This window comes from Cuculus canorus, chromosome Z (assembly GCF_017976375.1).
Source record: "Cuculus canorus isolate bCucCan1 chromosome Z, bCucCan1.pri, whole genome shotgun sequence".
NCBI lineage: Eukaryota > Metazoa > Chordata > Aves > Cuculiformes > Cuculidae > Cuculus > Cuculus canorus.
The window spans coordinates 24,625,267-24,643,268 of NC_071441.1; the positions used below are offsets into that span (position 1 = coordinate 24,625,267).

Here is an 18,002-nt window from a genome sequence, read left to right on the forward strand (position 1 = left end):
CAAGGTCTGGGTGCTGGGTCAGTATGGTGCGGCTTTACATCTGTTTCAGTAAGTAAAAAAAAAGAGTTTGTTAAATAAGCAGATCAGTGCTTAATGCAGCCAATAGAGCACTCCACATCTGGAGGCTAGGAGCCTAGTGTATTTTGCCATCTTAAGGTGGAGGTTCCCCTTGTATGCCCTGATAGAGGCTAGAAACTTTGTAGCTATTTGCAGCTACGATGTCATGTCAACACACTGATCTCTAAGCATCAGTCTGGTGATTTGAGTTGGCTCACCCTCCAAACACTGGCCCTCAGTGTAGCATGAGAACTTCGGTAACAAAGTGCTTTTATCAGTATACCACAAAGATGCTGGTTTTCCTTCAGGTAACCTTTACCTGCTTATCATTTAGTGTTTGTGTGCAAAGCACACAAAAAGACACTACTGTTAATGCTAGTTATATGCTTAGTTGTGTTGATAACGTATATTTTTTTCATATGTATACTTGAGATTTTGTATGTTGGTTCTATTCTGTGAGAAAGTGGTATATAAGGATAGGCAGAGAGAATGAGAGGCAGTTGTATTTACCAGCAACAAAGCAGTCCAGGGATCTGCTAGCAGCATTTTCTGCACAACACACTGACCTCAGGTAAGACACCTGAATTTTGTCATGAGGTCATCTTGAGAAAAGAGAAAAGATGGAGTCAAGGCAAAAACTGATTTCCAGTGTGGTGCCTGTGAATCATCCAGTAAAGTCTTGATTTAGGTACAGGGTGTAGTTATACAATCAGTTTATTAGCTCTTTTCTCACTTTGGCAACTGCATCTCTCCAACACTGGTCTTTTTTTTAATGTGCTGAATTTTCTTGTTCTTGTCTCTCTTTCTGTGTCTGAAGGCTAGTAAGTATATAAGGTTTCAGGCAAAAAAAAATGGTAGCTCTTGCAGGGGGAGGGACACAGTCTTAATCGAGACTTGGGCCGATAGTATCCCTTCATTTGGCCATAGTCCTGTGAAAACGTCTTCATGCCCCCCCTAGAAGTTTCATATATAGATTTTCATTACCAGTGGTTACACCCTGTTGGAATTGTGCCAATTAGAGATTTATTTTTTTTATTTCTTTTTTTTGTCACTGTTTGAAATTACTGTCATTTCTGGGGTATACTTGGACGGGAATAATGGAGGTTACATTAAGTCCTTATGTGGTTAAAGCTGGAGACTACACTCATGAGAAAATTACAAGTCTATCTCACACCATATAAGCAGTCATGGTATAGCAACAGGCAGATTCATTTAGCTGACAGTAAAACAGCTTTGCAATTTCTGAAATTTTGGTTGAGTTTTTTTTATCTTTCGGTGTTTCAACCTGTTTTACTGCTCATTTTGGCCGAAGTAGCATTAAACGCTGTGTTGCTGTTCTAAATTACTAGGCAACCATGTGTGCTGAAAATTTCTGTTTTGAAAGACTCAAGAAAGTGTAGCGTATTTGCCACTTAGTAGCACTATTCATTAATGACTCATCTTTAAGGGTTCAGGCAGTTTCTGCTTTATGATCTTCCTTCTGTACTTTTCACTTAATGTTTCCTCCAGGTTGAGCAGGGAGAAAATAAGCCATGCTCTGGGCTTCAGAGATACTCAACATCTATAACTTGGGAGTTAATGGAAGTTTAGAAATCATAGTGCATATAAAAATTAGATTGTGGATGTTTTGCTGGATTCTTAACAGCAGTATTCTGGTTTTGGCTTAAAATACACTTGCTGGCTGCCAATCTGCTGTATAAATGAAAGCCACCATTTAAGCAGTCTCACAGTATGCTGCTGTAAACTGCAGGGCCATCTGCATGTGGTGGTGTTTGGTGTGCTTGAGCTGTCTTTCAGCTCTGCAGCTTGTCTTCATAGTTTGGCTGCAGAATGGAAAAGAGAAACCACTTTCCCAGCCCACCTATGTCTTTATTAATTTTCTTATTCCCATTTAGATGGGGTTTTCTGAACCAGTATCAAAGAGAGACATTTAAGGTGAAGTTCAGAAAGTTGTGCTGAAGTCTCTCGGCTCGTGCCCTGCTGAGTATACTGAGATTCCAGTTGTATCTGGTATCTGTTGTAATTTTTAGAAGGTAGGCTGCTGGGTTTGGTTTGGGTGATAGCTACCAGTCTTGTGTGTTACCAGATACCGAGATAAAGGTACTCACTTCCATGCATTGTGGCAGCGCATTTTGTCTGGACCAGTGATCTAGCAACAAGTGGGTCTATTCCTATTGCCTCCTTTCATGAACTGTTCTATCCATTTAAAAGTATTTATGACTTCTACTACATAGCTCCCCTTGCAAAAATTAATTTCTTTAGCTTTAGTAGAGGTACTGTCACAAAAACATATTTATATTACACAGGCCTCCCAAAACTATTGGCTTTCTGTTACTCACTAGAATGAAAACAAGTGGCACAAAAGGCTGCAGCAGTTGAAAATGTCTGTGTGGTTGCAGTAAGATTTCCTTGACTTGAGCCTGCATATTTAACCTGAGTGCATATTTAACATGTGTGTCTGTACTGTCCCCTAAAGTTCAAGTGTCAGGTTAACATCAGCACCGGTTCTGAGTGCAGCTTCAGAGCCTGCTAGTACCTGTACCAAAGTGTGCACATTTCTGTAAATGATGGAAAATATTTTATTTCAAAGAAAATTTGGATTAACTTTCTTAGAGGCCAATTTTAAAAGTGGAAAATCTTGAAGGGATTTATGCATTGCTTAGCAAGCCTTCCAAGTATGCTGTAATTTTGATCACTGGGAACCCATTGGTACTTTTTTATAACAGAAATGTATTTTTCTATAACTTTTCCATAACAGAAATGTATTTTTAAATGGATATGAAGCAGAATGTAAACATAAGGTGATACGGTGTTGGGTGTTTGTGAGGTGCCATCTGAATTAGTCACTGATATAGGTCCTATAAACACATTTTTGTCTTGGAAAAACTACAGTTTGAAGCAATTGCAATGAAACTCATTAAACATTAAGGTGTATCATTTTAAGTCCATAAAACGAGTTTCTGAAGACTTGTTGCTATGGAAAGAATTGCTGCAGCTGGTATTTTTTCACCACTGGAAAGTGCCTAAATATTTAACAAAAAGAGCAATGTAGAAGCAGATAGGGAATACAGGCAAAATAAATCATTCTGAACAAAGAGTGATAATAAAAGATGTGCTTTCAAGAAAAGCAGCTATACCAAGTTGTGACACACAAATAACAGAAAGAACTATTGAAAAGAAGAGGACATCAGCTTTGTTTCTAGAGAAGGACATTAAAACTTGAGTTGAAAAGATAGGAGGACCAAGCTGCATTTGTGTTATTTTTTTTGAAGGCAGGTATCTACCTGGCCTATTTCTGTTTCTAAAAATATTTGTGCTATATTTTGAGGGGACTTAATTTGGCAAGGAGAGATTTACATCAGAAAAATTGATGAACAACAAATGCTGTTCCATTGTGTTTTACAAGGTGTTAATTTTTAATAATATTTTAGTTTAGTAATAATAGCAACATAATAATCTTAATAACACACAACTTTTAACTGTTATATGCTAGCATAAGTTGAGACAAATTCTGAAGCTCTAATGGATTTTGTGTAGATATTGAACCAGTCAGTATTAAACTAGGGAAATGACATGTCAGATACGTATGCATTTGGTCCTGGACAGTCCAGTTTGAGTTGCAACAGATGCTAACACTAGTTCTGTAAGTAAAGAAATTTGTTAGTCACTGGTGGTGTTAGCAGTGGCTAACTAGAAGCCTGCCCTGTTCATGATTAGTGGCAAGAAAGAAAAGATCCTTGAAAGCAGAAGCGAGGAAGGAATTCTTGTAACTGTTGGGGTTTTTTTGCTGTGCAAGCAAAGATGCAAACATGATTGATTGTTTTGCAAACATGCATTTTTCTAGGCACTTGCAAAGCTTGGTTGACAAAAGGCAACTCTTTCCTTTTATTAATAGTAATTTTTACAGTTACTCAAGTGAAGGGTCAAAAAGAGAAAATTAACACAGGATTTTTTTCCTACAATAGACTTTGATGGGTGACCCTAATATGGTTTGTTTTAGAGATCTACCACCCACAGTGTTGTGTAAGATCAAGTATCTGCTTCTTATGGTCCACAAGACTATAGTTTTCATTGCATGGATGGGTGTGGAAGAGAAACTCAGGATCTGTGAGCAGACTGCTATTGCATGTGTTTTATAGGCATATCCCTCACCCTCTTTCACCCTTCTCACTCTCAATCACAGCCTCAACTAAGATTTTACATTCAACAGCTGCTGAAAGCCGCTGATTAGAAAAGTAATTTATCACTAAGTTTTATCAACAGTTTCAGATAAAAATTAAGAGAAAGGAACAATAGTCATTAAATACCCTGTGCTGAAAATAAGTGTACATAAGCATTGACAAACAGCATGTTGACTGAATTCTTATTTAAACACGTCAGGACTTGATGAAGTTATACCACTGCAAAATCAGGCTGAGACTGTGAAAAGAAGCAGTTTATAAGAGCTCTGAGGCCATATTGATCCCATTTAACCATGGGCAGTACACTGAGATCATGGTAGGCTCCACTTACTGGCAGAGGAATGAAACAGTTGATTCAGCCTAAGGAGCATTTCTCTCTGTGCTCACTGATGATTAGGGGAGCAATGAGACTGCTGAGTTTGTACAAACTGCCCAGCAATCAAAGAATTTTGAGCCTATGTCAGGCTTTGACACCGAGCTGACGATTCACTTCACTTGTTTGTGCCTAGCTTCAGCAGGTTTCATGACTTTTCCCTTGCAGTAATTTGGCTTTTTCTTTACTACTGCTATTCGTGGTTTGCAGAACTGGGAGACAGTGAGACTAGGCAGCTCATTTAACATCATGCAGGAAGTGACACAGTAGAGGAGATTTCATAAATGATGGTCAGATATCCTGAGTACTCAGAAATCTTTCTCTAATATGCATATCAGCAGTAGAAGAACCAGGAACGTGTCTAAAATTTTATGCAAGTAATCACAGCTCACATTCTGAATGTAAGACTTCAACTCTCTTAACAGTTTTATAACTATAGCCTAAAGGCCTAAACTGTAAAAAAGTCACCTGAACCTGAAAAAATCCCAGTAAATGTATTCATGTTCACACAAACTAGGAGATTCTTTCTTTCTGCTTTACTCCAGGATGCTACTTCAGCCTGATGACTCCTTGCAGATTCTAGCACCTGTGGAAGATGATGTGGGTTTCTACGCTTGTAATGCGTCCAATTCCCTGGGATCTGACTCTGTCTCAATTGCTGTTACTCTAGCAGGTAATACATCACTCTCTGTAACTGCAGGATGTTCCCTGCTAATTGTCTGATTCTGGACAGAAATTGCTTGTGGGGGAAAATATGCCTGTGGATGCTGGGTGTGTAAGATCGGTCAACAAAAGTACACTGATGAAAACACTGTTTGTGAACTCAGCAAACTCCTGAGACACAGTCCAGCATTCATGGACAGTACATGAGATCTGTGGATTTCTGCAACAGATCAATGATTTTTCTCACTTGCGGCATTTGACATGCTCTCAAGACAGTGCTCATCCTGGTTATTAACAACCTATATGGGCAGTGCAGTCTAAGTCTCCCAACTCATATGCTTCATTTTAAACCTGTCGCTCATCTTTTCAAGTCCAACAGACTGGTTGAAGGATTTATTCCTCTGTACATTAAGCAAGGACTGAAGAGGTAGGCCTTTGCAGGATCAAACCCTGTGTCATATGTGATCCATTGTGGCACAAGCATGTCTGGCAAATAACAGTTCATAAAAAAAATTAACTTCTGTGTTTATATTTCTCTAGTAATGATTGAGTTCTAAAGCAGACTAAATATCCTTTGTTAGTTTAGATTTCATTTCTAAAGAAAACTTGCCCGTATGTATGCCAAAGGAAAGGGAAGATAGGGCACAAATACAGCTTCTTCAAGGTTCATTGGGAGGCAATGTCAGCAACCACATCAGGACTGATAGAGGGACAGTAGCAAATGTGAATGAGGAGCTTCTGAGTAAGGTCAAGGGACAGAAGAGACAGACAAGGACTGTGGTGAAGCAGAGAGGTATTAGAGAAGGAGGATCCTATTTATCACAAATGCAAAAGGAAATACATTAGGAATGCTAGAAAGCTTACTGATTTTTCAGACCCTCCATTTCAGTGGTCCAGAACGTGGAAGCATTTGGTGGCCTCCAGCGTGCAGGCAATGACTGTCAACTGCCAATATATTTGTGTATGATTAGAGAAAGGAATGGCTATAGGTAAGCATGAGGTTTTTACACCAAACATAGAGAAAATTTCAGGTTAGAGGAGCATAAAGAAAATCTAAAAATGCAGCAATGACAAGCAGTAAAGCTCTGATGATCAATAAACCAGTTGGGAAGAGACCTTGTCTGTCCCTTAGCAAGAGAAGAGCTGAATCCCCCAGAGCGGAAAAGGAAGCTGTGCATCAGAGCTACGCGTATTACATGTAGGAAAAAACAAAGAGACTGATCATTTTTACACTACTGCAGATCAGGAATATCTTTGCTGATTTCCAGGCAGCAGTAGTGAGCAGTTTTGGGAGCAAAGCAACAACCTTTTTGGCATGATGGAAGTACTTTCTCAAAAAAAGTGGGAAGCTGAGACCATCTTTAGAGTCATCAGGAGTAGGGACGAAAGCTTATTTCATTGAAGGATTTCTGATTAGTTTAACACATGCATGAGAAAAAAAAAGAGAGTGGAATATAATTCCTTTTCTCTCAGTGGTTTGCTACTCATTAGTGGGTTGAACGGCTAACAGATTTTTAATCTTTTGATGAGAATGTGGAAACCAATCAGAAAAATAAAAGTCTGATGGATATCTAAAGAATTTTTCTTTCTTTTCTTTAGGGCTTGTCACAAAGCATCAAAACTTTTGGAGGTATTTCACCTATAAAATGCAATGTTCTTTCTCTTGGGTATTAGAAGCACCAGATGAAATTTTTTGTTTTGATATGACAGGAATCCAGATGAAAGACATCTTTTAAAATCCCTGGAAATATAGCTATAAAGGGCAAATTGTAGTTAAATCTGAAATAAATTTTCAGAACTCTCCAGGAGTTCAATGAAACCAAATTCTTTTTCTCTCCTCATTCTTTGCTCCCTTGGTCACCTCCACACTAACACATAAATGAAGCCAGTGGTAGACGTTAGCCTAAACCTGCAGCTTCTGAAAGCAAATAATGGTATCTGAGCCTGGTTTGTACCTGATCATTTATTTTGCGGGGGGAGGGGGGGAATGTGTTTGTAGATTTTTGGGTAAAGATGAGTTTGAAAATACAACATTGAATCAAAAATACCCAAGTCTCATGCTATTTGAATCAGTGTTGTCATGTTCTACCCCTTCTGCTAACATCCTGCCTGCAGAGCATTTTGGCCAGGGCTGACTCAACCAAGCTCTGTCAGCTCCACTGTTTCACTCCCCCTTCTCAGAGCTAAGCCCAAATACCACTGAGCTGTTTCTTGTCATGTAGGCATACCTTTACGGTCCGCCTTCAAAAGGAGTTGCAGAAGGCTCGTGGAGCCCCGAGGTGGGTAACTTCACAGCTAATCTCACACAGACAGGCACAACAGTAGGGAAACACGTAGACCCACCTACTCGCTGTCAGTGATGTTGGAAGAACTCTGAAAACAATTAGAAAAGTTTGTTATGGAGGAAAAGCAGCTGTGTTTGTCACGTGTAAACAATGTTAATGTCTCACATTGTTAGTACAGGCTTTAGAGAAAACCTAACAAGGCTATGTGACAGAAGCTGGTTTATGTCTCTTATCTTCTTACACTAGTGATTATGAGCAAACTTTCTGGCTATGGTCTGGTCTTCCCTGTCACAGTGTTTCCACTGTATGTTAAAGAAAAAATGATCATTGCATAAAACTGCTTACATGTTGCATTAAACCTCCTGCACTATTAATGTACCTGTAGCCATCACTTTGGCTTATTTTTCCTACGTTCAGCCTGTAGCGAAGGGTGGTATTTTGGCTGCCATACTAGGCAAACGTCTTGCTGCAGCTCCGATTGTACTGGTGTTTATTGGTTCAGCTGGTTCTCATCTGTGTCCATATGGCTTTAATGCTATTTTCTTCTGCCTTTGCTCTACGCATGTTTTTTCTTTTTGCAAGACAGCTTTTCCCATGGAATCTGGTGACACTGTAGTGTTATAAAGAGCAGGTGGCCTCATATTCCAGCATTTTCACTTATCCACCTGTCCTGCGTAGGTACTTTTTATACAGAGTGCCCCAGACCAGCTGTCCCACATGAGTCCAGTGTGCTTCATCTGACAAACTGTGGTTCTTCTTTTATACAGGAAAGCCACTGATAAAAGCATCAAGAGTTACTGTGATCAACACTGAGTCGCCTGCTGTCACTGTAGATATTGGAAGCACAGTGAAAACAGTCCAGAGAGTAAATGTTACCATTAGCTGCCAGGTTGCAGGTGAGCAATTACTTTGTCTCCCATGCAGGTACCTTTGGCTACAAATTTCTGCAGGCTTCTTTAGTAAATTGCTGTCTCCAGGTGCAGCAGTGTGAAACTGCAAGTTACTTCTAAGACTCAGGCAAACTTCATTGTTTCCATTAATTCTTACCACAGAAATGGTCCTCATTTTATCAATACCAGCAAGAAAACTATGGTGGCTTAAGGAGATTGGTCTGGGACAATACAACAGGCATCTTTTTTAGAGATACACAGTGCAATGTGGATACCGTAAAACTAATAGACGTTCCTACCTGTTGGGGATATTTGGTGAGAATATACAACACAGACTGGCTCATTTCCCCATTCATGGGGTTTTTAAAGTCTATTCACATTAGTTCCTTCTTTTCCCACCAAGCTCTGGGGTTTTTTTTCCAATTAAGGGCACGTTAGCACACTGGTTTTTGGATTTTTCTTTTTTTTCATCTTGGGAGTGCAGGAATTCAGAGGGATTCTGCTGAAACAAAGTTTTCCCTGAAACTGTTTTCCAGCTGGAAACCGAGTGCCCCTCAGTCTTACAACAGAGGTTTCCTCTTTCCAGTGGTGACTAAAAGTTTGACCCTACCTGCCTGTGGCAATCCCACAGCTGTTGGTGGGATTGGTTTTGGTGTGGAGGGGTGGGAGAGGAGAGTGAGCTGGGAGATAATTAAAGATCCAGGGACAGACCTTTAATTCATTGTACTTTCATGCCTAACATGAGGGGGAATAGGAGAGGAAGGGAGCAGCTTATAAAACACCGTGGGCCATGCTGAGTGTTAACAAAAATATCTGCAGTGGAGACTTGTATGGACCCTTGCTTTAGCTTCTTGTCTCTAGCAGCTACTTCAGATGATTCTAAGTAAGCACTTGCACTGCAAATATACTTACATCCTGCTTTTTTTTTTTACACTTCCTGTCCACTTTAGGCACTTTAGTGGTTGTCAGTTCTCTTTCTTGAAGTTCAGCCAACCACACCCCTATGCAAATTATTAAGTGAAAAGAGTATTTGGCTCAAGTTTTGCTATTCAGTCATCTGTCCTTTAGCAAAGCATACACAGTAGCTGTGCAAACACCAGGCTAGTATCACAATTTATTAATTACTCTCACTGGGATCAATGAAGGAAAAATACAATAGAATCTTTCCTAGCGATGCATGAAGGAGTGAATTCAGTAACTCTGTTACCCTCTCAACATGAACACTAGAACTTTCTTACAATCAGACTGATGTCTAGTGTCCTTCAAGCAAGGAAATGAAAGGTGTATTATTTTTCCTCAGGCCCCGGCCTGGCCATCTGCACTGACAGTGTGTGAAATAGACTAAGTAGTATATGAACATAAATAATTTGGGATTTCTGCAGCTGGGCTCTCTCAGTTGCAGCTGGGGAGGTCCCACAGATGTAGGGAGTGATTGCCCATTTAAGAAGTGCAGCCATTCTTCTTCAGTATGAAGACATCATGAAAAAAACAGGGTGTGGGTAAGCAAGGTTGCCACAGTTCTTGTGGCATCAGAAAGCCACAAGAGGAGAGCACAGCATGGATAGGGGCACAGATTTAGTGTCATTTCTAAGAGGAAAATAATCTCTAGCAATTTTATGAAGCCTACCTACTGGAACAATGAACACCACAATACAAAATTTTAGCAGTGTCATAGCAGAATCACTGTCCTATCTCCTAGAAGAAGGCTTTTTGCTATCTAGTAGCATTACTGTATGTTGGATTCTTCTGTGATACAGAAGAAATTTAGTTAAATCATAATTTTCATCATGGGTGTTTACTTTCTGCTTCTGCCTCCACAGAAAATGTCAACTCTGTTTGACACCAGAGATTAATACAGTAGACATTATGACAAAGTAATAAACCACAAGCTGTGATGTTACATTGGGGATAAGAGGGTGAGTTATGAGGGCAGAAATATTTTATAGGTGTTAGAGTCGTATTTTCATAAAAATAGTGTTGGTAATCCAACAGCAATGAAAAAAAAGCTACATATGGGTAGAGATCCAGGAAGACAATGATTTCTGTCGGCTGTCTCACTTATGCCTGGAAGATATACCATCTCACAAAAGCTGTTAAAAAGTGTGACAATAAAATAATTTTCCTTCTACTGAAAGTACAGTTTTTTTGTTTTTGCTTCAGGGTTGTGGTTATCCAAACTATTAATATATTATTGACCATTCTACTTAGACAGATCATTTCTAAGAAGATTAGTAACATGGATTATTGCTTCAGTCAGAAAATGTGCCATATCCTGGTGACTTCTTCAGAGCGGATGAACTTTACACATGGTTCTGCACCTGGGTTGGGGCAATCCCCATTTTCAGTACAGGGTGGGGGATGATGTGATTGAGAGCAGCCCTGCAGAGAAGGGCTTGGGGGTGCTGGTCAATGAGAAGCTCGACATGAGCCAGCAAGGTGTGCTCGCAGCCCAGAAGGCCAACTGTGTCCTGGGCTGCATCAAAAGCAGTGTAGTCAGCAGGTAGAGGGAAGTGATTCTCTCCTTCTAGTCCTCTCTTCGGAGACTTCATCTGAAGTACTGTGTCCAGTTCTAGAATCCTCAGTGTAAGAAGGATATGAAGCTGTTGGAACAGGTCCAGAGGAGGGCTACAACTATGCTCAGAGAGCTGGAGCACCTTCCCTACCAGGACAGGCTGAGAGAGTTGGGCTTTTTCAGCCTGGAGAAGAGAAGGCTCAGAGGAGATCTTATAGTGACTTTCCAGTACCTGAAGGGGGCCTACAGGAAAGCTGGAGAGGGGCTTTTCACAAAGGCTTGTGAGGATAGGACCGGGGCAATGGGTATAAGCTGCGGGGGTGCAGGTTTTGACTGGACATAAGGAAGAATTTCTTCAACATGAGAGTGGTGAGACACTGGCACAAGTTGCCCAGGGAAGTTGTGGCTGTCCCATCCCTGAAGGTGTTCAAGGCCAGGTTGGATGGGGCCTTGGGCAGCCTGATCTAGTGGGATGTCCCTGCCCATGGCAGGGTGCTTGGAACTGGAGGATCTTTAAGGTCCCTTCCAACCCAAACCATTCTATGATTCTATGATTCTATGATTCTATATGTGGATTGCCAAAGTTCCCCAGAATGTGTTAACACTGAAATGGCCATCAGATCTAAGTAACTTAGATTAACAATGGTTAATGCAATAACATCTGATAATAAAGAAGAGGTTAGATTGTGAGAATGAAGTGAACATAATTACAAAGCAAACTAATGTATTAAAAAATTATGTAGAGACTTATCTAGATGAAGAAACTCTTCACATAGCTTTTTAAAGCTATAGTCTTTTTCCTTCTAGTGCTTTACCTCTAGTCATTTCAGGATGCTCTGAGCCAGGTCAGCAACTGAGAGTTGTTCCAGATGAGAATTTGGTGTGCGTTAGTCTCACCATTATAAACTGTGATGATCTTAGTGTGCTGTATGGTCTGTAGTACAGGATCCTTCATGTATTGGATATTTTTGTCTTGGCTTTTATGAGGACATGTCTTTATTGAGGGTTAGCAGGACAGTAGAATAAATTAATTCTAAGGATCAGTTAGATCACTTTTTCTAAAGCTGCTTTTGCTGTCAAGGGACAGTAATATACACTTGCTGCTGATAGGTGTTGATAAGCCTGGAGAAGGCTTCTTAAAAACAAGAGGTAATGAAAGAGAACATTACTGGAGCTTAGGGAGTAATTTTTTATTTCTCTTTAACTTCTTATGAAAGGCATAAGCACTGTCAAACTCTATGTATGTTCTGAGCTGAAACTATAGATATTAGCAGTAAGATGGGGGAAAACAAAATCATTCTGGATGCATTAGAGTTTTACTGGCCCCTGATATGAATTATGTCAAGATGAAATTCAATTTTGCTTATACCACAGAGATGGTGTTGTGGTTTTGTTCAAGCTTGAAAGTCAGCTTTATTCCGCTTGACTTAATTTCCTCACTTGGCCTATAGAGGTGAAAGAATATTTTTTAAACATAGGTTATTGTGGGCAATCACAGACTTCTCCAAAACCATCCTAACGGAACTCCCATCCAAAAGTCACTCAGTCTTGCAGATGCCTGTGACTTTCAGTTGGAGTATTTTCTCCAAGCTTCAGAAAGTCAGCAGTGTTTCTGATGTAGGCAATTTGATTGCTATGGGCAATTTCACTTCTAAGCGGTATGTGGGGGAAATTTGGATCATGTCAGTATCCTTAGGAAACTTTTTCTTGACTTCAGCATTTAAATCGTGCAGACATTTATTCAGGTATGAGAACCCTCAGTCAATGTAGCATGAACTGTTACTGAAAATTCAGTTGGACATTGAAAGAATGAACCAATTTTTTAACTTAGTTCCTGAGGCATTTGTCCATGCAATCTTTCAGGCCCTAAGACTTCTAACAGAGGCATCTGCCTGCAAAGTGTCATGTACCATTAATCACGGATGAGTCGGAAGTGTAAGTTAAAATATATTACCATCTTTCCCTGTATACCCTTCTCTCTGATGTTTCAGCTTGCAGCTTTTTTCAGCTTCCCTATACATTCCTTTCTGATATATTTCATCTATGTGGCGGAGGCTATATTTTTTACCTTGCTTTATGATCTAGTTTTGTTCATCAGCTATACCAGATTCTGACACGCAAGTCTCTGTTTCAAGAATATTGTGGCATTGGAAACAAGTCACCACTGCTAGATCCTTGTAATGCTATGTTTTCTTCCCCCAGAAGCTCCTAGTTTAACAAAATTATCTTGACTGGCATGCACAGTTCCGTTTGCTATACATTCCAGGTAACTTTCCTGCTCTGGATAGATGTGGAGGGGAAAGCTGAAGACTTAGATAACTATTTACCACTTAAAGTCTTGCCAGCCCAGCCAAGTGTTTTATTTCCAGCTGGCACCTCTCAGGCTTTCAGTTCCTGTGTGATAATTTCTGCAGGGCAAACACACTCCGCCCTTTGTCCTCTTATCAGTTACCATTATCCAACAAAACTGATTTAAATACACTTGCTACCCCTTGTGGCAATGCCAAGCAACGACATATTTGCTTATCCCTGTGCTGGCTCTCAAATTCCTGTCTTGAGGCTTACATATGTCACTAAAAGTGGAAGAACTAAGAAAAACTAAGCTGCTGCTTAGTGATGTATATTATCTATCTTCCCTAAACCAAACAGCCCTACAGGTTAGTTTCAAATAATCTGCTGTTAGTGCAGAAACCTCACATTAAAGACAGAGAAAGAACACAGTTTGTAGAGCAGCAATCAGAAAAATATATTTTTATAGAGTGGATGGACATTTTTCAGGTACAATACACCTTCCCTAGGTTCAACAGTAATACCACAGCAGTAAGGGGCCTTACCTTTAACCCTGTCACTTCCTCTGTTAGTGAAGAGTATAGAAGAGGAATCTGTCTTTCTGGACTAAAATTGTCTGAGCAGCTGTACGCAAGAAGCAAATTACTTTCATCTGTCTCTATATATATATTCATATATTTTACTTGAGTTCCTGCACTTGAGGATTGTGGTCATGTGAAATCCCCATTGTCCCTTTCCCTTATTCTTTACCCTTCTCAGCACTCCTCATCCCTTCCTCTTCTCCCACTATTTGTACTTACCTTCCTGTATTTTCAAGAAAAACTTGAAAGCTCTACCCAATTCTAGTCTTCAAAACAGGGAAAGAGGATGATCTCTGGAATTTGAGAACGTTTTGTCATTTTATAATCTTGTGATTGTTTATTTCTGAGGTACTTTTCTTAATACCTCCATGCCTAAGTCTGACAATACCCATGTGTACTGTAAGTAGCTTAGGCTCCAAAAGAGAGGGGATCATCACTTCAGTGGGGTGGCATCAGGAGAACGACTGCTGTGATATGAGTGGTTTTCCATCCCAGGGACTGCAGACCCAGGAGAGTCTCCATTTTCTCTCCTTTGCCCTCCAGACTCCACCTTTCACACTTCCTTTCCCCACAATGGAAATACAGTAAGCACACAAGCTTGAATAAGCTCAAAGACTGGGATTTGTTGTCTGAGTCCTCTGAGGACTCGGTATGGGTGCTCTGGAAGAAAAAATCAGAGTGTTGTTATAAGTGGTAGTTGGCCAACCCATGCCACGTAGGTCAAAGAGTAGCAGCCTGATGGAGAACTGTGTACTGGTCCTATCCCAGCAGGGGTGGTCAGAAACAGGCCAACAGCACATCCTTTTAAAAAAACTGAATTGTAAGCAACACAAACAATGGTACATCTTTAGAAAACAGCATCATGGGCAATAATGATTATCTCTCTTGCTATGCTATTAAGGGTCCAGATTAGCATATGCTATTTACCCTTAGCCAAAAGTGAGAAAAACCCTGCAGTTTTTTACAGACTGCTTCCTTCTGAATATGAATCAGCCCTTACAGGACTTCAGCTTTTCTTCCTGGCTTCCAAGCTCAGATATAATCATTCCAGATGTCTTGGCAAAGTCAGCAAGTGACTCTGAGAGAGGTGGGAAAAAAGGCCACAATGCTTTGATGTGGAAGAACAGGGAAAATCTCCCTTTCACACTTCTGTCTGCTCATGTGTACTGAGGCACCTGCAATCAGGCAGCCATTATAAATACAAACAAATGAGTGGTTGTGTTCAGTAAGCACAGCCCGAGTCAGGTTATTTCTGTATGCCGGGGCTAGGGAATTGACAATGTTTATAGTGGTATATTTGCTATCATGGAAACATGATGGGACAATTCACACAACTGGAGTGCTGCAATGGATGACTACAAGCTTTTCAGAAGGGACAGGTAAGGAAGGAGAGGCAGTTGGATAGCTCTGTTTGTTAGGGCGTGTCTGAATTGTCTAGAGCTTAATGATGGTGATAATAGAGTTGAGTGTTTATGGATAAGAATGATGGAGATGGCCAACAAGACAGATATTATGGTGAGAGTCTGTAACAGACCACTGAACCAGGACGAAGAGATAGTCAAATTATTCTATAAGCAGCTGAGAGAAATCTTACTATCACTAACCCTTGCCCTCATAGGGGACTTCAGTCTACCAGATATCTGCTGGAAATACAATACAGTGAAGAGGAAACAGTCTAGAAGGTTTCTGGAGTGTGTGGAAGATAACTTCCTGACAGAGCTGATGAGTGAGCCTACCAGGGAATGCACCCTGCTGGACCTGTTATTCGCAGAGAAGGACTTGGGGGTGATGTGATGTTCAGAGGCCGTCTTGGGCACAGTAATAATGAAATAATGGAGTTTTTCATTCTTGAAGAAGTGAGAAGGGGGTCAGCAGAATTGCTACCTTGCACTTCTGGAGCATGGACTTCAGCAAGTTTATGGGTCTGGTTGAGGGAGTCTTCTGGGAGGTAGCCCTGAAGGGCAAAGGAGTCGAGGAAGGCAGGAGATTCTTAAAGAAGGAAGCCTTAAACGTGTAAGAGCAGGCTGTCCCTATGTGCCAAAGACAAGCTGGCAGGGGAGAAGAGCAGCCTGGTTTAACGGAGTGCTCTGGCTGGAACGCAGCAAAAAAAGGAGAGTTGATGAGCTTTGGAAGAAAGGGCGGGCAGGTCAGGAGGGCTACCTCAGTAAGGTTATGCAAGGAGAAGATTAGAAGGTCTGAAGCCCAACTAGAACTTAATCTGGTAACTGCAGTAAAGGACAATAAAAAAAGTTTCTATAAATGTATTAGCAGCAAAAGGAGGGCTAAGGAGAATCTTCATCCTTTATTGGATGCAGAGGGAAACATAGTGACAAAGGGTGAAGAAAAAGCTGAGGTACTTAATGCCTTCATTGTCTATGTCTTTAATAGTAAGAACAGTTGTTCTCTGGGTACCCAGGCGCCTGAGCTGGAAGACAGGGGCAGGAGGCAGAATGGAGCCCCCGTAATCATAGAGGAAATGGTTAGTGACTGGCTACGCCACTTACTGGTGCACAAGTGTATGGGACCAGATGAGATCCACACAAGAGAACTGAAGGAATTGACAGAAATGCTCACCAAGCCACTCTCTATCAGTTTGCAGTAGTTCTGGATAACTGGAGGGGTCCGAGCTGACTGGAGATTAGCAAATGTGATGCCCATCTACAGGAAGGGCCAGAAGGAGGATCTGGGGAACTGCAGGCCTGGCAGCCTGATCTCAGTGCCAGGAAGATTATAGAGCAGATCATCTTGAGTGCCATCACACGGCACTTGCAGGATAACCAGGTGATCAAGCCCCGTCAGCATGTATTTATAAAAGGCAGGTTTTGCCTAACTAACATGATCTTCTTCTATACTAAGGCCATTTATTTAGTAAATAAGGGAAAACTTGTGGATATTGTCTCCCTGGATTTTAGTAAAGCCTTTAACACCATTTCCCACAGCATTCTTGTGGAAAAAAATGGCTGATTATGGCTTGGATGGGTGTAATCTTCTCTGGGTAAAAAAAAATGGCTAGATGACTAGGCCTAAAGATTTGTGAAAAATGGAATCAAATCCAGCTGGCAGCCAGTCATAATTGATGTTCCCCAAGGCTCAGTGTTGAGGCCAGTTCTGTTTAACTTCTTTATCAGTGATGTGGACAAGGGATTCAATGCACCTTCAGTAAATTCCCAGATAACATCAAGTCAGGCGGGAGTGTCAATCTGCTTGGGGGAAGGAAGGCTTTGAGGAGTGGTCTGGACAGGCTCTATCAATGGGCCAACACCAGCTGTATGGGGTTCAACAAGGCTAAGTGTTGGGTCCTGCAACAACCCCATGAAATGGTGTAAGCTTGGGGAGGAGCCGATGGAAAGCTGACTGGTGGAAAAACACCTGGGGGTGGTGGTCAGTAGTAAGCTGAATATGAGCCAGCAGTGTGCCCAGGTGGCCACAAAGTCCAATGGCATCTTGGCTTGTATCAGAAATGATGTGGCCATAAGGACTAGGGAAGTGATCATCCCCCTCTACTCGGTACTGCTAAAATCACCTCTCAAATACTGTGTTCAGTTTTGCCCCCCTCATGGCAAGAAAGACATTGAGGTGGTGGAGCATGTCCGAAGGACAGCAAAGCTGGTAAAGAGGCTGGAGCACAAATCTTATGAGGAGTGGCTGAGAGAAAGATGCTGAGGAGAAACCTTATTGCTCTTTCAAACTACCTGAAAGGAGATTGTAGTGAGGTGAGTGTCAGTCTCTTCTCCCAGATAAAAAGTGGAAATGGCTTCAAGTTGTGCCAGGGGAGGCTTAAACTAGGTATTAGGAAATATTACTTCACAGAAGGGGGTATCAAGCACTGGAACAGGCTGCTCAGGGAAGTGGTTGAATTACCATCTCTGGAAGTATTTAAAAGGCGTGCAGATGTGGGATTTAAAATCATGGTTTAGTGGTGGATTTGTCAGTGCTAGGTTAAGATCTAGACTCAATGATCTCAGAGGTCTCTTCCAAATCGAACTACTTCGTGATCCTGTGATTGCCTCCCAGGCACAGCTCTATAGGCCTGTCCCAGCTATTGAGACTTCCAATACTATTTCACGTAAACCAATTGTTTAGTCAGTTTAGTCAGTGACACTAAATTAACCAATCTGATATGCATTTCAATCAAAGTAGAAATTCCTATGTCAAGGAAATATTATCTACT

At 41.0% G+C, this 18,002-nt stretch overlaps 1 protein-coding gene across 4 annotated transcripts in view; it reads left to right on the top strand.

Moving 5' to 3' along the window:
* Positions 1-18,002, top strand: part of ADAMTSL1 (ADAMTS like 1) — a 391,465-nt gene that overhangs the window by 346,784 nt on the left and 26,679 nt on the right. For 3 of the 4 annotated variants that reach the window (XM_054053917.1, XM_054053918.1, XM_054053920.1), the window contains 2 exons: positions 5,157-5,284; positions 8,327-8,455. In XM_054053917.1, the coding sequence (XP_053909892.1) occupies positions 5,157-5,284; positions 8,327-8,455 (257 nt within the window). The remainder of the gene's footprint in view (positions 1-5,156; positions 5,285-8,326; positions 8,456-18,002) is intronic. The other variant, XM_054053919.1, reaches the window with a different exon arrangement.